This window comes from Thalia democratica, chromosome 1, assembly GCF_965202585.1.
Source record: "Thalia democratica chromosome 1, ktThaDemo2.hap1.1, whole genome shotgun sequence".
Lineage (NCBI taxonomy): Eukaryota > Metazoa > Chordata > Thaliacea > Salpida > Salpidae > Thalia > Thalia democratica.
Genome location: NC_139165.1, coordinates 71,389,407 through 71,412,462, shown reverse-complemented (window position 1 = coordinate 71,412,462; position 23,056 = coordinate 71,389,407). Strand labels below are relative to the sequence as shown.

Below are 23,056 nucleotides of genomic sequence, written 5' to 3'. Positions count from 1 at the left end.
CTACAGAATATCTACTGTAAGTTACAAATTGTGGCCTTATAACTCCCCCCTTTGAAGCTTATGGACCTCTGACTTTGTAAATGGCCACTTTGAGAAGCACTTGTCTATTGTAAGTTTTAAATTTTTCCGTTGTACCTGATTATTACCTCTTTATTAGTCATGACCCTTTCTTTGCAGCAAATGGCCCACTTTGGGAAATCCTGTTCTAGATTGAACCAATGCCATTAGAACCTGATGAATAAACTCAAAAATGACTATACTCAATTATAAACTAACTATTAATTTACTCCTTAATAATATAAAAAAATAATTCCTTGTATGTAAAGATATTTTTATAAGTAAATCTTTTGATTTGATTTTGATATGCAGATTGTGCTCAAAAGAAGCTTTATTAATACTTAATGCAAATTGCACCAACAAAAGAACGGAATTAATAAACTCATGCAGACGGGAACGGGTCACTTTTGCACGAGCGTCACTTTTGCACGAGGGGACACTTTTGCACGAGGGTCACTTTTGCACGAGGGGACACTTTTGCACGGCAACTCTTTTGCACGAGCGTCACTTTAGCACGAGGGGACACTTTTGCACGGCGTCACTTTTGCACGCAGGGTCACTTTTGCACGAGGGGACACTTTTGCATGGCGATTCTTTTGCACGAGGGGACACTTTTGCACGGCGACTTTTTTGCACGGAGGGTCACTTTTGCACGAAGGGACACTTTTGCACGGCGACTCTTTTGCACGGAGGGTCACTTTTGCACGAGGTGACAATTTTGCACGAGGAGACACTTTTGCACGGCGACATTTTTTTTAAAATTATTATTATTTTTTTTTTGAATAATATTCGCTTTTTAACTTAAGCTGTTTTGAACATATAAAATGTGGTAGTTTTTTAATGAAATTTTAATGTAAAGACTTTATTTGAAGTTTTACGTAGAACAATATAATAACGTATCACAGTTCATTAATTTATATTTTTTAGCTTAATTTAAATAAACTAGATGATTACACATTTTTAATTTTAAATAAAAACATTTTTGAATACATTAAATGAAAATAATCTGAATTTTGTTACTTTTCAAACAGGAAAATAAACTTAATTTGGTAAGATTTTAAAACTTTTGTGTATTTTTTTTAATTGTTTTCTCTTAATGTTATAATTAGCATTATATAGTTGTTGAACAAATATTTTAAATTTATTTTAATTTCAAACAATAGTTAAATTAAAAACAAAGATTTACTTAGTTTATGAATTGTAAAGGTATTTCAGATTTTACTTGTTGTTTATGTTTATTTTTTAATTTAGCGTGAGAATAAAAATAGCAATAAAATAGCGCAGTTTTCATGGTTTAAACTTAGATTATTTCATAACAATAATGTTGCATGATCATGATAAGCCAATCAGATAGTAACATTTGGAAGTTTGAACTTATGTTCATCAAAAGTATCAAGAGATGCTTACACCAGCATTCCATGATCATGAAATAAGCCGATGAGAGCCTAACGTTAATGTCCTTGGAGCGTTAGGTTTTTATTTTTGTTGTTAGTCAATGCATTTAAATACTTGATTTTGATCGTTCTACATCAAATCGTAAATAAACATAAGTTTGTGGTTAAAATTTTGCTTTTTATGTTAATCTATAAATTTTATATCAAATTATTGTTTTATATTTGTTATAATAAATAAACTATATGTGTTATTTTTTCTTTTATTTATGTGTCTTCCAGTTTAAGTGGTCTAGGTTTTGATGCCTAGGTTCATCATATGAACAATAAACTTGTAACCGTATAGTAAGATATATAAAAAGGCATAGTTCTTGATTAATATATTAAACTCCAAAATAAACTAGAACAACTTACTTACATTTAAAGTTTTTTTATCCTAGTTTCTAAATAAATTAACTTTATTGTCCCTGGTATGAATTTTTTATAAATAATTTTATTTTATCTTTTCGTTAGTTTGTTTTTAACATTAACTTTTACTGTTTAAGATTTTAGACCTTTCATTTTTTGCCTTTAATATAGGTATGCTAAAAAATTTTAGTTTTCAGTTTCTTTTTATGTTACAGACTTGGTAGTTGCTAAAAAAAACTTTTAATCGGCCTGCATGCAAAATTGATTTTCCGTGCGAAAAAGTCATCGTGCCAAAATGTCGCTGTGCAAAAATTTCATCGTAAAAATTTGACGTTGTGCAACAATGCTGCCTTAAAAAATTGTCATCGTGAAAAAATGTCGCCGTGCAAAATTGTCTCCTCGTGCAAAAGTGACGCTCGTGCAAAAGTGACACCCACCCCATGCAGACACAGAAAAACATTTTTATAGATAAACTGGAAAGCAGACAAAACTGAAATCAGATTATAATAACAGTACAAAATAGGTTTATTGAGTTTTTGTTGATATTTAGTTTAAATTAAAATTTTCAGACAGTTCTTAATTCAACTTAAAAAAAAAATTAGATTTTTTTAAAATACTTTAAAAATCCGTTTAAATTTTGACTGCTACATTAACTTAATACAGATTAGATTTTGAAATTTTCAGTGACTTTGAGTTTTGTAAATGTTTTGTTTATACTTGGCTTAAAATTCCAATTTTAGATAATTTTAAATTCTATATAAACAGATTTCAAGGTATAAATATTTTTTTAAGCTTTTTATTCAGATATATTTTTTTGACTCATAATATAATTAAATTCAAATCATTTTAAAACCAGCACCAATTTTACCTGACTATACTCTGACAAGCTTGAATTTTCGAATGTGTAACATTTTAGTTTTTGTTTAGATTTTCACGCATGAATAAGTTTTTAAATAACATTATAGATAACTAACATTGTTATGTGCAGTTTAATATTTTATTTTACTTGAAGAGGTCTTAATTTTTCGGTCACCGAAACCGAGTCGTAAATAGAATATTTATTTTGCACACTTCTATTTAAGTTTATCTTTTATAAATTATCCTTCAGTTTAACCTGGAACCTTCCAAGATTGCTTTGGTATTTTAAAGTAAAAGGTAGCTTTGTCCAAAGTTTACTACCTTGATGAGCTAGTGACTTATAACTAAGTTTATTATGAGAAAAATTTTCTCATGGGATATGTAATTTATTTATACCTTTAGAATAACACTTAAAATTTAATGGTAGAAAATTAGTTTTTAATTTAAAAATGAAAACCCCAAACCTTTGATGTTAAATATTTTATTCAAATTTTAGGTTAAATAAACTTTTGCTATTTTTTTTATAATGAATGCACCTAAGTGTTTTGCTTTTGAGAACCTTTACATCTTTAAATTTTATTAGTTCTGCCTCAACAAAACATACCATTCATTGTATGTCTTATGAAAAGTTGACTAGAAACAAATTTTAAAGATTTCTCATTTAAAAAATACCTTCTTTTATAATGAACACTAAATACCACAAACTTACAATTTACTCTTGACTATTTCAATGTGTTCTGACTAATACACTAAAGTTCTCAAAGCTTGAAATTAAGAGTTAATGAGATAATATAAAATTTTGTTGTATTACATTAACATTTTGACTGATGAAATTATATCGAGTCAGCATGATAACAGCTATTTTTTTATTAATTTATATCTGAAGAGTTTTTAATTTACCATTTTTGTTAATATAATTAAAAATAAACTTCAATTGTGAAAACTATGATGGATTTTTTGTAAAATATCAGTTTATATGTGATACTTGAAACAAATGTTTGCATAATTTACTAAATAGCAAACCTGAACACTCAAGTCTTTCGCGGGTCGCAACTGTTTATGTTTTAAATGTTCACTCGATTCTTAGGAATTTAATAGTTGTACAAAAATTCTTACCGCTAGAGCAACCGTTTTTTAAACTTGTATTAGCAATATTAATTTCAAATAAAAAACATTTTTATTAGTTTTTGTTTTTGTATAAAAGGATTAAAACTTTATGAAAGTACTAGTTTTTTGTTCGATTTGTAAAAATAAATGAACTAAATTTTTGCGACAATTTTTCATTAATTAAAGTAGTAAACGTATTCTTTCAGACTACCTATTTACTTTTGCAATTAGCAACCCACTATCGTTGTCACAACAGTCTTATGATTATTAAAAAAGTTTAAACTAGTTGTCACATTTATTTTGTGTAAAAAGTTCTTAATTCAAATTTTAAGCTACTTATATTGAATCGAAATTGTTTAATAAAAAAAATAGCTTAGTGATAATCAACACCTAGTTGAAATCAGTAAACATGTGTGTAAAAGAGAATAGCAAACAGTTATACTTGTTTAGTTTATTTTTATTAGACGTGAAACAAAAAGTCACTTTCTACTTTGTACCGGTAACACTTTTAAAGCGTTTTACAGTTTCTGAAATCCTTTAGATGTACTCTGAAAAAGAAATCCAAAAACTTAAAAGATTTTGTTATTTAAAGAGTTAGGTTATAATTGAGATCAAAGCTTTAAAATATTATGTTTTGAAATTATTCAAATCAAAAATGAAATTAAGTAAGTTTTAGTAGTTAAATTTCAAATTCAAGTTCAACAAGTAACAAAATATAGTTAAATCGTTGGTATAAGTAAAGTATTTAAATCTTTAATCTTTATATCATAGTCTTAGTTATTCCTAAAACGTTTAAAAAACACAAAATTTCAAAGTTCATACAATACCTATTTCCTTAATCAATTTAATAAGACATGTAAATAAAATATTGAATTTTGTCAATTTACTTAGAATTATTTTGAAAACGAGTTAAATAAAAAAAATTCTTTTCTGGTTTAAAAAATAATTTTGCATTTTCTTAAAAGCTTCATAGAAAAAATTCAAAATTCAAAAACAACTGTTACTTAACTAAACTACAATTGTTTTAGCAGCTTCTAAAATATAGACAGAAAATTACATTGAAAGCTTTCATTCAATTTTATTAAAAAAAACCAAAAACACTCTATCTTTTCGTAATAAAATTAATTTCTGTATAATTAAAATTTTTAAAAGATGAACAACAAAAATTAAATAGTTAAAGTTTTATTATAAACTTTAAAACTAAAAACTATGATAAATTTTTCCTTTTCCATTTTGAGACCACCTATAAAGCTTTCAAATAAAATATGCGGTATCATAAATCAATGTAAAGCACATTTTTAACTCATTTCGTTTTAAAATTTTATTGTTTAAACTTCGTGTTTTTTTTTGATATGCACTTGTTTTAAATACAAAAATTAAAATCAAGAAACATTTTTTTGTCTAATTTTTAGGAGTTTTCAACAATTGTTTTCCAACAATTAACCGATAATGCCTCAAAAAATTTAAATAAATAGTTAAAAACAAAAATAATTTAAGTATACTTACTTTATCTTTAATACTTTAAGTCTAAAAACAAAGCTTTTATTAGCTATAAAAGTATTTTCAAACTTCAAACATTATTTTCTTTTAGTTAGGTACATAACAAATATATAGCACTCTCTAAAGTTTTTTTGTGACTGTCTAACATATATTTCTCTACTTTTCTTCAGAAACTCACAGTAGAACAGAACATAAAATTATGAAAAGTTTTTCACTAAAAACTAAAAAGTTAAAACTATCAAAGTAAATACTAAGCGTAATAAATAATCAGTGTAAAGTAATCGCTAATTAAACTAAAATACTATTAAATGAAACGAAATTGCTATTTTAAGTAAATAAAGACACTTTATAATTAAATTATTTGTGTTTGCACAATTCTGGTTTGTTTAAAAAATATAGAGATAGCCTCTAACTTAACGAGGTCAAAAAAATTTACAACGACTAATTATTTCAAATCTAGATATCTATTAATTCCTAGCACAATCTCTGTTGTTTATAAAATGTTCTGCAATTGAAGGTATTTTAGCTGCGTTTTCGGTTGCTGTTGTCTAAGTTTCAGGTTCTTCTATAAATTTCAACACACATGCAGATAAATGTTCCTTGATCCTGGTTTTTAAATGCCTTGAATTTTGATATAGCTTCTTTCACAGAACCAATTAAGTTTGTAAACTAAACTTTCGTTTAAAACTGGTATCGGATCCTACAACTGCACTTTTAGTACTGGTTTCGAGACAAATATAATTCTTTTATTACTTGACTGTACGTTGTATTTGTTAAATTTCTTACTCTACTCTCAAACACACGTGATGTTTCTTAGGTTTGTTTAGGTTGTTATCATGTAATTTTATAACCCTCCTAATCAATTCTGACGGGCATCCATTTTTTATTAGAATGTCTTTTATTCTCTCCACCTCAGAATGAAGGAGTTTTTTTGAACAAATCTTGTAGGCTCTATGGTATAGTGTTTTTATTAAGTTTACTTTTCGCTTCTTACTGCGAAAAGATTGGTAGTGTAATTACTGCCCAGTGAAAGTTGTTTTCCTATAGGCATTCGTTAAAAAATTTGTTTCATCTTTTGTTTTCAATATATCTAAAAATGGCAGTTGGTTGTTCTCTCCACTTCGTCAGTAGAATATATCTTTTTATGTAAATAATTTAATTTTCGAAATATAGATTCGTTTACATTTTCAGTTTCAAACTAAACAACTATCAACGTATCTAATGTAGACAACCTGTGACGATAAATCATCAACAGCTTTAGATTCTAAATATTCGACAAAAAAGTTTGCAAGTGTTTGGTCAAAAGGTGATCCCATGGCCGTCTATTTTACTGTAAATTTTATTATTAAAACTAAACTGAACATCACTTGTTGCTATTTTAATCAGCTTTATAAAATTATTTTTCTCTATGTTTGGTTTTATTATTTCATATAGTTTATCAACACTTACCTTAATTGATTCTTTTAATGGTACATTGGTGAATAACTGCTTCACGTCAAATGATGTTGAAACCGTATTGATTGATTTACTGTTTCTAGCCCTTGCAATTATCAAAAACAATCTTTGACAACAAACTGCGAGTAATGAAATAGAATCAGCTCTAGTTAAAAATTCCGAAATCCGGCTAATGTGGTGGTGTGATTTGATCATCGACAGAATAGGTCTTGGAATTTGTTGTTTATGCAGTTTTGGAAGACCATACATCCTATGCCTAATCGAATGCATTTGTTTTATATCCATGAAAACAGATTGTTGGATCTCCTTTTATAAACTAACTTCTTTAGAAAATCAATAAATAATTTTTTTATTTAAACTATCAAGTTCACTGGCCTGTCCTATTTTTACAAATGTTGTTGTATCAGTTAAAGTTTCATTATTTTTCCGAAGTATTCTGTTTTATTGAGTAGAACAATACATTAATTTTTTTTTGTTTTTAGTGAATAATTAAAATAATTTTATGTTCTGTTCTGTTGTGAGTTTCTGAAGAAAAGTAGAGAAATATATTAAACTGTCACAATAAAACTTTAGAATTTTTCTAATTACTAAATATCAGTTTATCCTTTTTTCACAATAAATTTTATAAAAAACCGAACTTTTTAAAGTTGTATTTTGCTTTTAAAACTTGATAATAGTTAACAAAACAAACGATCAATAGAAAACAAACCCTGTACCTAAAAAAGGATGTTTACAGTATAGTTAAAAGATAATTATACTCGATTTTTTTAATACAATGATAAATAGTTTCAACATTTTCATTTGCTATAATTAAAAGTTGTTTTTATTATTCATGTTTTTGTGAGTTATTCTAAAGTTTGTCTTAAATATGTCTGTATAAATAAAAAATATAGACTGTATATAGAATAATACAATTTGTTCTGAAAAAATTAAATATAAATGAATTTTACAACTTTATTTTTGAGAAAGTTGAAAATATTAAATACTTAGAAAAAGTTTAAAAAAATATTCCATGTGAAATACATACATGTTTTGTTTGTACATCTTGTAACAACGTGCATTAAAACACGCTATAAAACAAGCAGTTAAAAATACTACTTAAAAGCTTACACCAATAACATTTAAAGTTCAGTTATTTCAATTTAAGGTAAGCGTTTAAATTTATAGCGTATAAAGGTTAAAGGTTTGTGTTAAACCAGAATAATAAAAACAATTTGACAAAATGAAACAGTTACAATTACTGACCTAGAAATGAAAAAAGTATTTTTAACTTTATTTTCTCAAGCTCTTAATGCTTGCTAAGATAAGAAAATTTTTAATGATTTGAATGAAAAGGATTCACGGTTAAATTAATTTTAATAGAGTGGCTCGGTTTTTCATTTAAACAAACAAAAAAAAAAGAGTTTACTTTTTGTAACAGATCAATTACAATTCCGTACTCTTTGTATTTAGAATGGATTAAAAAGGGCTTACGAAGATAAACTAGGGTTTAAAAAAAATTACGACATATTTTTTTAAAGTTTAAGACTAGTTGTATTAGTTCATATCTATAAAAGGAGGGTTAACCAAAGTTCTATGTATTTTAAGGTTTTAATTATCAAATATTTATTATTGTACGGAGCTCATTTTACTAAAAAAAAAACACTGCAACTTATTTCATAAAATTTTGTTACAAAACGACAAAAGTTGTAAAAATTTAGTGGTCCTGTCCAAATCAGTGAAAAAATTGAAATTTTTTTTTTGTTTTTCAAACGAACTAATGAATGCCTTCAAAACGCTCTGGGTGGCATTAATGCAATTTATAAATGATAAAACCAGCAGTCGATGTAACAAATTGCGCATTTCCGGCCGGCAGACACGGCACAAAACATGTTTATTAATTATCAGTGTGACTCATTCGCACACGATTCGCGCACAGCAAGGCGTGGGGAGCAGCACTTTTTTTTCTACAAACAAAAGAACGCTCACACACTGCACTGTCTCTGGATGGGTTTTATTAAACGCCTATCACGCGAAAGTAATCCGGCTATCGGGTTTCAGATAAAGATCTGCGCTCTCATAGCTCACGTGAAACCTATGAAACTCATTAGCGGTGCCAATGACTTAAATTTCACGCTTATCTGTTGTGTTTCTCTCTCTCCACTTTGTGTTGTGCTGCATGTGGTTCTGCTTGCAGATGTTATCGAAAAGCGCTCGAGCGCGAAAAAAAATTTTGTGCAGCGCCATCGAGCGGCCGAACGCTCGTATTTAAGCGAGGCGAGATCCTGAACTCGGCAGAATTGTTTTCGTCTCGGAAAGTGATCGTGTCAGCGAAGGTTTTTTTGTTTGAAAAGGTCATGCAGAGTTTACTGGGACTGGTGGCTTGCACTTTTGTTTTTGTTTGGATCGCAAACGCCAAGGCGGACAATGCTTGTGAGCTTTTGTTTTTGATTGTTTATAGTTGCAGTTGATAATTTTTTTTTGCTGGGTTTGAGCTGAGTGTTTTTTGCGCAGATGAAAGGCTTTGAAGCGTAGGTAAATACGAGCCCGTGAGAGGTTTATTACTATCGTTAAATAAAAGCTCTTTGTTGTGAAGAAGTTAATAAGCTCTTAGCCTATTTAACAGTTTGGTGTTGGCAATTTGTTACACCTAGTTTTTGAAAAAGTTTACTTTTAGTAAAAAAATGTACTCTAAAAGCGTTTTTTTAATAACAACTGTATCAAAAATCGAAAGTATATTAGCGTATTTATAAACATCACTTGCTTCTAAAACAAACATTCTAATGGGTGTAATTATTTAGATTAAAAGAAAAGGAGTGTTTATCAGACTGTTTATACAAGATAAGCTGTTATTTGGCTTAATTGCAAAAATGTTTTTTATAGACTACCAAAAGGTTTTTGTTTACAGTCTGAGCAAAACCAAAAAATATTTTAAAGAATAGCTTACGAACAATAACTAAAAGCACGAATACGAATAAAGTTGAACTTGATTAACTAATTTATAAACTGCTTTTGCACGAAAACTAAAGTTTACGAACATTTTTAGTAAATTTTAGTCCACAATATATAAACACACTTTCTTTTTGAATTATTGTTATAAATACTTGTTTTTTACAGATTATGGTGAGGAATGTGAATACTCTGTAGTGCCTATTTGCGAGGACACCGTAAAGCACTGGATATTTTTTCCAAATTTGTTCGGACACAGAACGCAAAAAGAAATAGCTGGTAGTTCTGAGTATAAGTAAGCTGCAATACTTAACACTACGATTAAATAAAAAAATGTTCTTGATATTTAAACTAAATTTTACTATTTTAATTATTTAACGATTTATTTTTTTTTAATTATTTATATTTGTGTTGTTTCAAATGTTTAATAAAACGCTAAGCATACATAAGTTTAAATTTTGTAACAAATAAATATCTTAAACGTTCAAATGTGCATGCATCAGCTGAAAAATTCTCACAGGTTTATTTAAAGTAACCTTATAACTATTTTTTATCTCAAGGGTGCTGAGAAATTTCACAAGTACGTCACGAGAGCTCAGAAGGCGAAAGCAATCAAAACTTTTGAACAAATGCGTCGTGAAAGTAAGCTTCTGACTTGTGCATTCTAACGGCATTAGCGCGTAATACGCGTAAACAAAATAAATTTCATCTAATTAACGAGCTGTGCGCGAAACCACAGTAAAACGGATTGAGCTCAACTTTCCGCTCAGAAAACATTCATGCCTTTCGTGTGTTGTTGCGCGCTCATGAAAAATTCACATATAAATGTTGCACAGATAAGCAAGCTGGCATGTGGCGTCCTAACTCCCAAGTGTAAGTTCCAAAAGAACGTCGACTCGTTCGCAACGCACCCTTGCCCGCATTTTTGCAGAGGAATTCAGAAGAGGTTGAGTTTTATCAGTTTTATTATTGTGCTCTTGTTTTAAATTTTTGTTGTTTAAGTTTTTTGAGCTTTACAGCAAGCTAGCGTAACCTGTTTATTTTAGTTAATAAATGTTTTAAATCAAATAATAAACTAAATACTTTTATGGTTTGAAATTAATTATTTTGAAATTCAGTTTGTGTACAAATGTAAAAAAATTACCAAAAGCAAAACGGTAGCTTATAAATTAGTGTTAGACGAATTTGGCTTAGTTTATCATTTAGATTAAATAATAAACAAGTTAATTTTACTATAAACAACTTTGTACATTTAACGTTTAAAATGAAAACATACATATAGCAAAAAAAGAAATCAATGGATTAGTGTGTGCATTATGATTCATTTCTTTGTTTGTCAATTTGTGGTTTTTGTACTTTTGATTGCTAAGCCACCGTGATTCACTGATGAATCACGAGGCTAACAAAAATTTCCACCGTTTTTTAATTATCTGATTTTTATCAAAAGCTGACAAAAATGTGATTTTTTATCAATTTTTTTCTTTTAGGTGTCAACATGTTCTATCTGCAAATGGAATGGCGTGGCCCTCGTTTCTCAAATGTAGAGAAATTCCTTCTAAAAACTGCATCAGACAGCGCAAAAGTAAATACAGTTTGATTGTCATAAAAATTATCTTTAATAGTTTTAGTGTCGGTTTATAATAAATTGAAGTGCTTTTTATTTTTTATTTTTTGTTTTTTTGAAAAACATATAGATGCGTTTTTTTTAGATACAACACTAAAAATTAGCTATACATGTTTTAATTACAACTTTTTTTATTTTTTTTTTAAAGTCCATAACTTTCATTTCTATCACCAGCAGTTTATAAACTTAAACTGACAACTAATTTCAAAGAGATAAGTACACAGTTGACAACTCACAATCATTAGTAACTGAAAGGTATCAATGTTTACATTAGTTCAGTTGCCAATGCACTCAACAGGTTCACTGGTCCCTCGACGGAAGTCATTTTCGAGAAAGGACGTCAAAATAACTCACAAACACCACGGCTCACACGCGGCGCTGAGACAGGTCAGTGAAAACAGCTCTCACAAGGACTCATATTAGTAAGCCGCCAAAATGTGCACGATTTTTGCTGCTTGTTTGTTTGTTGGCTGTTTACAGCTTGACACATGCAGAAAAAGTTAATTGCAGTAACAAGCTTTATGCATTCGGTTTTTATTACAATCAACGTAATGTTGCCGCCGGCGTGGGAGTTATTTTCAGTTAGCTTTAAACGAATTTCAACATTAAGGAGTGACAACTCGCAAAGGTATGTTACACGAGAATTATCTGCAATTAGCAAAGTTAACTGCATCACTTAATTGCTAAACCAAAAACAAGTTAAAGACGTCAAGTCTGTTTCAGTTTGACTCAACAACAATATATTCTTTCAATCGCGATACTCACGTAAAACAAATCAAAGAGATCAAAACGGCTTTAAAATAATGAAAGTTGTTTATGAAACTATTATGAGTGCAGATGTAAACAACGCGAGCTTTTTTGCCGAAAGTTGTTTTGAAAACTTGGCCGCCTTAACTATTTGCGTTCGCTTTAAAGCTGATCGATTTTCTAAATTGTTTTGTATTTGATGAGCGGCAATATTAATATCTCATGTTTTATTGCTTTTTGAAGGATTTTGAGCAAATAAAAGCAACTAATTTACCGGAAAGATAAATAGTTTGAAGTGCTTAATAACGTTTGCTAACTCATTATATGTTTTATCACAATTAAAGTAGTTCATCAAATATTTAATTCAAATTAACATTTATTTACCTACCTAGAATTTCTATTTAAACAGTACGTAGGTAAAAAGCTTTATGATTGCCAAATAATTTTTCCAGGCACTGAAGAACATTGTGCACGTATGCCCCAATATAACCAGGTTGTACAAAATAGGCCAGTCTGTGCAGGGCAGGTCGCTGCTCGTGCTGGAAATTTCCAAGGACGTTTTCGAAGAAGGACCGCTGAAACCAAAAATGAAACTGGTCGGCAACATCCACGGTGACGAGGTTTAATGTGGACAAATGTTACCAAAAAAAACTAGACTTAGTATTATGCAAGAATTAAGTTAGTTTCATGCTAAGCTCTTATTAGATTTGTCCAGGATACTTAGTGTAGTAAACTCATTTTAATTTTTCTGAATTTAAGTTTAGCTAAAATTATATTTTTTGTTTGCCTACCAATACAAAACTGCATAGTTTTAAAAACCGCGCTAAAGTTAAATTCTAGCAAAACTGAGTTCGCCCGTCATATTTTTCTGAGAAAGAAAATAAATCGACGTATAATTACATTAAAAGTCATAACAGGTGCTGGGCCGCGAGCTGATCGTAAACTATGCGAAGTATCTGTGCAACGGATGGCTGGGCAGGAGGAAGAGAGTCGTGAGGCTGATCGAAACAACCAGCATCCACATCATGCCCAGTATGAACCCGGACGGACACTACAAGGCAGCCGAAGTTTGTGTTTTGGTTGCGTGTTTAACAATTCTTAACAATGCTTTGTGAAATTAGGTAAAGTGTATCGGAGCTTGCAATTGTTCAAAATGAATATAGTTTAAATAAGTTTTCTAAATCACTCAAAGAATAAGAACTGTTTTTAAGAACCGCTTTTATAGCGTCTAAATTACTTTGAAAAAGCAAACGCAAATGCTTTACTTAAGTTTTCAATAAGACTATTACTGGAGAAATAACTGAAGTTTAGTTACAATTTTACGCACATGACTACCTTTTTGGTGTTGACTTTTAGTAAGTAACAAAATAAATGCAATTTTAACTTAAATTTAATTGTATTCATAAAAACTACTTTTTTGTCCAGTAATTAAATAGAATAAACAAAATTGAACTTTTTTACAAAGTTCAAACTTAGTAAAGTTAATAACTTCAAAATATTTTTTTCAAAAATATTTACATCATATAAACCGTAAACAAAACTTGGAGTTTATTTGTAATGTATTTTTTCAGTAAGTTGAAACAAGTATTAAGTGGTAATCTATTACTTTATTAATTTCAATTAGATGCATAAAATTTGTAATAATTTAGTTTAACCTTCGAATAACGTCAAAGAAAATTAGTATTGAAATAAATAAAAGTTATTAAGTGCTTTTCTATTTAAAAAATAAAGTTCGTTCTGATGAAAACAAATTATTAAGCACACTCAAAGGGCATAAATATTAAATTGAAACTTTAACTTTGTTTATTAACTTCAATCTAAATACTTAAACACAAAAAAATTAGCATTAAAATAACTTATCTTTAAATAACTTGTTTTTTATATCTAAATAGTAAGCTTATATAGAACTACAAAAAATAAGATGATAGTTTTATAGTTGTAGTTTGGGTCTAACTCTGTTCCACATTATCAAAAAAAAAAGGGAAATAAGTATTTTGGTACTTAAAGCTTATTTTTAACAATATAATTTACGAACAAGTATTAACTATTTTTTTAAACTATTAAAAGCTTTCAAGAAATCGACTTGCAGTTTGTACTGATGAGTAGTTTTAGTAAATTTATTGCGATTGTCTCGGTAAAATAATACTGTAGGTGACAAATATAGATTAATAAATCAATTTCATTGAAAGTAAAGCAATCAGGGCTTCCAGCAGGCAACAAATAAATCAGTTATCACTATATCTTGTTAGTCAGAAAATTTTAAGTTGAGCAACTAAAAAGCTCAATCATTTATGTAATAAATAGAATAATTATAAAATTAATAAATGTTCAGCTGCAAATAAGTTGCGTTTAAATTAGTATAAGATGAACAAGCATCTGATCAAAGTCGCAGCGAAGTTATATTTAGCTTTAAATAGCTTTTTTTGAAGATGGGTTTAAGTTAAAACCTATAAGCTATAAGAGGCAAGAAAAAAATTACAACTATTTACAGTTTTTTATGCACCAACCTCATTGACTTAAACAAACTTTAAGCTTTAAAAGACCTGAGCTTAGTACAGAAAAACACCATTAAATAAACGTACATTTTAATTAGTTTCAAAATTATCTACCTATGCTATGCAACAACCTTTAGAAGTTAAACATAACTTAAATACTGCAAAACTCTTCGTATCTCTCCTTAAGCTGAAAGAATGTTTGAAAAAAAATTTTTTTAATTTTTTAACTAGAAATGATTGAGTATTTAATTAAGCTATTTTTCAATATTTTAGGTTCAAAAAAATATCTTTGCCACATTTTACGCAAGCATCGATTTTTTTTAAGAAAAATATCAATTGACAGATTTACAAGCACATAAAACTAAGCAACGCCACATTGGACGAGACGGAATGGAACAAGCGAACTTACATCGCCAGAACCAACGCCAACGGCTACGACCTCAACAGGTGTTTCCCCGATCTCACAACTTTTGTGTACCAGTTCGCGGTAATGAAGTATGACGGACCCAACAACCACCTCTCCCTGCCTACCACCTACATAAGTTCCTGGGAGAGTAAGAAAGTAAGTAGATTTACTAAGGATAGCGTGCAGTTTTAGTTGTTGGTGCTTAAAAATATTTTCTTACTAATTAAAATGTACGTTTGTTTTAACTTTTTTCGAAGCTCAAGTTTTCTTAAATGTCGAGCATGAACGTTTCCAATTGTTTACTTTTTTCTTACCTCCTAATTTATAGATACCTTTTAAATAGTACTACAAATTTTTTTGGTCATCGATCAATATAAAACATTAACTTTGCATTTTTATGCTTTTAAGTAAGATATAAGTTAGTTAAAGTTTGTTGACAACCCATAAGTAAAGTGATACTTACAAATAAAAGGTAACATAGCAAACAATTAAGACGTTATTTTAAGTGTTTTTACTTATAATTTTATGTTTTGTTAATTTAGTATTGAGGTGAAAAAGCTCTTAAGTTATTCAAGTCCATACACGTTTTAATTTTTACCGTTGCAAATTATTTTGAAATGTTATTTTTCTATCCAAAACTTTGAACATGAAACTTAAGTAAAAATTTTAATTACAGACTACTTTATCTCTAATTGAAATCTTATTACTACTAATGTAACTGAATTTGTTTGTAGTTTTTTAACTAGAGATTAAACTCTGATAAACTAACTCTAATCTTTATTTGTTAAATTTAAGGTAAATAAAAAAGTAAATACTTGTTTACATTGCATTGGTCATTAAAATAGCTTTTAACTATCATATCTTTTCATTACTTTATAATAAACAATTGACTTTTATTATATAAAGAAAAACACAATAGTTAGAGATTTATTCTGATACAACTTCTGAAAAATTATACCAATAACGTTTTATGGAACAAATTTGTAGTCTAACTATACTAACTAATTTATAGTTTTGTATAGAAAAAGAAGCTTTTAGAAAGAAACGTAAGTTAATTAAATAAAAACATTGTCATTATAAATTATTTAAGTGAAAGCAACTATAAAAACCAGATAAATTTTAATTTTTCATCCTATGCAATTCTTTTTGGTAAACCAATAATAATGTCAGGAAGAAATACCCGAAGTTATATCGGTGATCAACTGGATAACCCGGTATCCGTTCGTTTTATCCGCACAGCTGCACGGTGGCGCCCTCGTCGCCAACTTCCCGTACGATCTGCGTTTTTCCTCCTTCGCCGGATCTTTGTCCCATCGCAGGAAGAGTAACTATGTGGCGACTCCCGACGACGACGTTTTCCGCTACCTCTCGAAAACCTACGCAACCGTAAGTGAACTTTTTCAAAACTGCTTTTATTTTTACTCTCACTCGAAGCTTAAATATTTTATTTTTTTCCACATCTAACAAAAAAAAACAATTTTGGTAATTCAAATATAAAATTTTAGAAACATAAAACAATGTCGAGCTCGAAACTTAACCGACCGTGTCAGGATGCGTGGCCCGGGGAAAATTTCGGAGACAAAGGAGGTATTACGAACGGAGCCGACTGGTACAGCGTCAGGAGAGGTTTGAAACTTCATAAAAGAAATTGGTTTGAAGCTCTATAAGAATTGATTACTTTTAGTTTGAAATTTAAATAACTTTAAGTTAAAAACTAGAATCAAAGTTAATTTTTGCAAACAATAAATCCAACAAAACTCAAACGTGCTACTGTTTTGAAAAGTATATTACAAATTTTGCTCAAACAATGTTTCAAATGCCATTTAATTGTGAGTTATCGGATTTCATTAGAGCAAAACACTTACTAAAATAACTTATTTTTAGGAATGCAGGATTTCAACTACTTGCACACAAACTGCTTTGAAATAACTCTAGAGTTAGGATGTCAAAAATTTACGAGAGAAAATAAGCTGAAAAAGGAATGGCATAACAACTTAGCAGCTCTAAATTCATTTGTACAATCAGTAAGGACAACTTATTTAAATAATTTTCTTCTACCATTTTCTTAACTTCGAAAATGTATTTATTAGGCTCAAATGGGGTTAAAAGGTTTAGTGACTGACACCAATGGGATTCCGGTTAGAAGTGCCACGATTCAAGTAAAGAAAGCTAGAAATTTAGTAGATATAAAACACGACATAACCACAGGTGGTGTTTTTATTATTATAAGTAAATATTCAAAAAATATTTATTTGGTTTATAAAAAATATCTTTGCATAATTCTTAAAGACAATACAACATAGATGAAGCATTGAGTTTCATTATTTATTTTTTTAGGTTAAAGCGTATTTGTTTGCACAAAAATTGTTTCTAAAATTGCTTTGATATTGAAGTATAAGTTTAAACCTTAAAAAATTACTTCAAAGCATACTTTCCATAAGATAATCAATAAATTTTTTACCTGAAAAAATATATAATTTCAAGAACTATTTTATAAAGATTACTGCGTTCTTAATATGCATTGTTTTTATAAAAGTTGACTTGTGTTTTAAACTTAAGAATCAAACATACGGCTTATAAAAACAAAGTTAACAAACTGCATTACAACCTCACTTAATATCTCAGCCTGAAACATTTTAGACTAAATTTTAGTTAAAAACTTCTTAAAAAAAATACGAGCTATAAAAAATACTATCAGGAGCAGCAGGAAACTACTGGAGGTTGCTTACAGTTGGAGATTATCTTATTATTGCTAAAAAACATGGATATCAATCAATAGCTAAACAAGTTAATGTGAAAAGTCATTATAAAGTGAGTAGGTTTTATTTTCTACACAAAGTTTTTTGAACCGAATAATGCTCAAGTTGATTTAAATATAATTGATAATTAATGGAAATTGCAACACAATTCAATAAAAAAACAACTATTGCATAAAAAATACTTAAAAAAAAAAAAACAAATTTGCTTTGTAAGTCTATTAAGTTTAAAAAAGTTTTAAAGCTCAAGTATGCTCTTAATTGTGAGATAACTTGTTTGCGAGTGCCTTAAGTACCTGTGAAACAATTTAATTTGTGCAGCCACATGTACTCAACTTCACATTAAGCCGAGCAAATGAAAACGAACCCCGGTGATACGCGCACGTGCGGTGGATCTTAATGTTGAGTTGCTCTGTGGAAGATCGGACGTGAGGAGGGTTTATTGTCGAACTAGATGTAATCATGGTGATGAAAGTCACATTTTTACCGTTGCTTTGTTTTGGTGAATAAAAAATAAACTTATAAAGTATGTTCGTTGTAAAATTGACTGTAGAACAAAAACTGCACAGCAGTGGGTTTCAATATTACCTGAAATGTAAAATGTTACATACTAAAACGATACTTTGTTTTTGACGATCAGCATAAAAACAACAGTTAGAAAATACTTTACATATTAGGTTACTATTAATGTATTTTTCGTAAAACTGTTTGACATAAACGTTTTCCTCAAATTACCTACAATTTAGTTTGTACGCTTATTGCTTGTTTCCTAAAAATAAATTAAGCTGAAAACATTAAGTCTACTCAAGTTACGTATGCATAATGGTTTTATGGTAAACAGTTGTATTATAAAAATGTATCAAATGTTAAAATTATAGCTATGTGAAAATTTGTATTTTTTTATTTAAATGTTAAACATTTTAGATCAAATGTTCATTTTTTAGAACTTTTAATTTTTTTTAAAAGTATCGTAAAAAAGTATTATTAAGCTTAAAAAAACGTAGATAAACAACTAAAATATAAATATCAAGAAATGTTCTAATTTATACTGTACAAATATCTAAAACTTTGTTACTTAGTGCGTGATATAAAAGTTTATCTAACTTTATTAATATTTTATCGTTTCCAGGATAATAAACAAGTAAAAGTTTAATAATTACATTCCTTAAAGTTAAACGAGCTATAAAACGTTTAGCAAAATATTTATTAAAGTTTTTAATTAAAGATTTAGGTGAAAATAGTAATGCCAACAAAGTTTAGTTTATTGGTTAAATTGTTCGAGGTTTGTTTTATTGGCAGTCTTTCTTAACCTCCACTTACCACTTAATTTACAACGGAATTTCTTAAAACAAAGTTCGGCAGCCATATTTACAGCATATGTACAAGCCAGGTTTACTTTAAAAATCTTTCATTGTCTGGATGGGCATAAGTCTTTTAAATAGCCGTAGTTTGAAAAAAAATATATACAAACTATTTTTAAAAGCACACTTGTAATAGTTAAATATTAATAAAGAACCGTTTTTAGAAAAAGCTTCACTGTTAATATACGTTTGTAATTTATTTTCAATATATAATGCATAAGTTAGTTTCAAGCTAAATATACCTTGCGGGTCGGATCTGGTCTGAAGGTCGTACTTTGTAATGAATTTTGCTTTAAAAGTTGTTTGTTTTATCTTTAAAGCAGTAGTACCAGCCGACCTTTTTTATTTAATCTAAGCCAGATTTTTTTTTCAATGTTTTCTCATAAAACCTTTAGTTTTTTGAAACGGAATTAAACTTTTTTTAACAAAGATTATAAATTTATAAAAGTTAAAGTAGATACCAACTTTATTAAAATGTTTTAAAACTTAATCAGCTTTGAACAAAAACGCACTTTGAACTTACTATGCATTGCCTTTTGTAGTTGTTTACTATTTTTTGACATAAAACAAAGTTTGAAAATTTTAGTTAGAAGAAAGTTTGTATATGGAAAACTTTATACAACTTGTATTATATCAAATAACATACTTTGGCGCACTTTTTAGCCGAAAAACACTATGTTCAAAACTCTATGTTCTCTTCTATGCTTTGAAATTAAAAAACAAACTTTAAAGTATTTATTCAAAAGTTTTAAATTTAGAATTAAATTATACTATACTAAAATAAAATAAATTGAAATTATAGGAATCAGAAAGAAAGTCATGAACCTACAAATTTGTATCAAATTCAATATTTATAACAAATATATTACAGTTTATTTATTTAACAAAATTTCCGAACAATGCATTTAAAAATACCCCATGAAACATAAAACATATGAATAAAAAATGCTTAAAAACACATTCAAAAATTAGATAAACGAAAATGATTAACAGTTCAATTAACGTTTTCAAACTTATTGATTGAATTATAAATATAAAAAGCAAAATGCGATATATTAACAAAGTTAAAGAATTGCATTTGACACTTATATACTTAATTATTTAAACGTAAATGTAAAACTTATATAAAAAACCGATATTAGCTAAAACAAACAATATTGCAATTGGGGTTTATTCAGAACTAGATGCTTTTGAAAACATATCTGCTAGTGTAGCTTGTCGTTTGGGTTTAGCAGACACTTTTTGTTGTTTTTTATCAATTTTACAAGCTTGAACTAGCTTTTCGAATAAACACAGTACAATAAAATCATGATCAATATTGTCATAAGTATATATTTGAAATTAGTATTTACATAACTATATGTACTATGTACGTAATAAACATACAAAAAAGATAAAAAAATGATTGGTTGAATTTAAGTTTCATACATAAATAAATACTTACACATAGAAACATATATTATATATTTTTAAAACTTTAAATATACTTTTAACACTTATGTTTTGTTTTTATAAATAAGTTTTTTGTTTGATGAATATTGCTTTAATGGAACACGTTCAAATTCACCCGCGATCAAAATCCACCCAGTCAAATTCGAGAACCGCTTACTGGTCGAGAGTAAGGGTTAGGGGTAACAGAGATAGTATTAAATAAGTTAAAAAAAATAAATAAAATACAAAAAATGTATAAAATAAATTTAAAAATAAAGAAAAAAAATTGGGTGGGTTTTGAACGCGGGTGGATTTTGATAGTATGCCGCTTTAATAGCCATTTGTAAACTTTTTGGCTTTATATTTAACATATTTGTATTAGGTTCAATGTACATGATTAGAGGGTACACACTTTTGCGCTGTGTTCAATGTGCGTACCTAGTTGGCAGGTTACTGTAGTTTGTTTTTTTCAATACTTCTTATTACTTAATATTAAAAAAGATCAACAAATCAATAAAATAACTGGTTATATTATCAATTTTATGCAATTACTGTTGTAATAATTCTTAATTTGTTTTTACAGATATAAGCACAGTTTTTCTTACATAAATACATCATACTCTTTTGAGGCTTAAGAAAAGTAAGCAAAAAAGTCATTTCTAAAATTGAATTAAATTTAAAGTTAAGAACTTTTTTATTAAAAATAAAAACAATTTTTTAATTTTTTATTAGTAGATTTATAAAGAATGCAGTAACCAAAAAAAATCATTATACTGTGTACTATGTGTAAAACTAAATTAAGCTTTCTTTCAACTAGATAAGCCATTATATTTTCACAGCATAAAATTTCTTAAACTTTTTACACAATGTTTGTTATATAGAGTTAAACACTGCGTTTCATCATACTAAAATAAGGGTATGTAACTTTTATAGTCAGTGGGCCAGATTTACAAGAAACATTTCTGTTAGGCCGGATTTGTTGAAAAGTCTTAAAAAAACGAGTAGTTTTGCAAAATTTTTCTATAAAAATTAAACAATACTTGTTAAGTAAAATTGTAATGAAATAATTATTTGATTACAATTATTTTATTAATTTATACAGGATAATTTTTCACCAGCTCGTAATAGATTGTTAAAGCATGTGGTATACGACTCGATAACTGTAAAGCTCTTTTGTACACCAGGTCCATACACCAAACTTTTTAAACGCTTTTCTTTGTCGCTCAACAAACGATAATAACAACCACTACTCTGTTTGAAAAGAAAAATTAAGAGCCTACATTTGAATATTTATTATTCTAAAAGCTCAAACTTATTTGATATACACAAAATGTTTCAAAGTTATAAGTACGTCGCAGGCCAGAGATTTACGTTAATGAGCTGGGCCACGGGCCGTACGTTGCCTGCGCTTATACTAGATCATTTAACATGTTTTATTTGCAAAGCAGTTTTAATAAATATAATTATCACGGAGTATAAAACGGAGTAATAAAGGCGTTAAAAAATCAAAACAAATTTAAATTGAAAAAAAATTCAGCAAAACTCTACGCACAGTAAAGAAAAATTTATGCTTGCACTACTGCTCACTGTTTAATTTGATAATCATTGTGTTATAGGAGCTTGTTGGTTGAAAAATTAGAGATGACTTAAGATATAAAGGAAAAAATATTTCTTTACAAATAAATAACTTAAAAACCTCACTTGTAGTCGTTTAAATTTATAAACTGTGTTGATTGTTTACAAAAAATAAACTTAAAAAAAAACGTGTTTGAATAGTATACAATAACATATATTAACAAATAAGTTAACTCTCATACTAAATATGTAAATCTAAAAGTAACTATATTTCAATAAAAGTCTTTTATTAGATGTCTTCAAAAGCTAAAAGAGATGGTCTAGTTTAGTACTTTAAAATCAAAATTCTATTGGTATTATATATTAAACAAACTTTCAAAGCAAAATTTTTAATTGACAGATGATCACGAAGTATACGAGGAAACAGTTGTGAATTAAAAACATACAAAAGAATAAATAGGAATAAAATGAATTATAAAACTAATGTGTGTTTTTATACATTTATGAAACTTTTAAAATTTTCCACAGGACTGTAGTATAATTTAAAAAAGACGATGTTAAAATAATAATCAATTTTCTTGGCGGAAGAGTATGTAGAATAAAAACAAAAAAAAACATATACTACGTTTTCTTAGGTCAGCTTGTAAATATTCGAGTACTGATTCTAAACATCAATAAAATCTGTAGAAAGAACATCACCGAGAACAAACTTCGTGTGAAGGAGATTATTTAGATTTAATTTTTACTTAAAAAAAATCTTTTATATGGTTTATTTGTAATATTAATACATTACATACTGAAACTTGTTATCAAGTATTAAAACTAGGTTTTGGAAATAAAATAATACTGATGTTGTACCTATTTGAAAATAGTATTTAAACCTTACAAAATTACTTGTGCGGGTAAATTCAGTTATATGCACACTATTGTACACAGTGTCCATTCACACTTAAAAAT

At 28.2% G+C, this 23,056-nt stretch overlaps 1 protein-coding gene across 1 annotated transcript; it reads left to right on the top strand.

Annotated features, from left to right (window-relative positions):
• Window positions 1-9,071: 9,071 nt before the first annotated feature.
• On the top strand, window positions 9,072-18,452 carry LOC145847341 (carboxypeptidase D-like). The gene is made up of 15 exons (XM_082953576.1): window positions 9,072-9,188; window positions 9,873-9,999; window positions 10,265-10,346; window positions 10,541-10,650; window positions 11,192-11,286; window positions 11,627-11,715; window positions 12,528-12,695; window positions 12,993-13,142; window positions 14,914-15,132; window positions 16,147-16,362; window positions 16,482-16,602; window positions 16,861-17,000; window positions 17,067-17,184; window positions 17,675-17,787; window positions 18,054-18,452. The coding sequence occupies exons 1-15, from the start codon at window positions 9,113-9,115 to the stop codon at window positions 18,105-18,107; spliced, it is 1,878 nt and encodes a 625-aa protein (XP_082809702.1). The 5' UTR covers window positions 9,072-9,112; the 3' UTR covers window positions 18,108-18,452.
• Window positions 18,453-23,056: the final 4,604 nt, after the last annotated feature.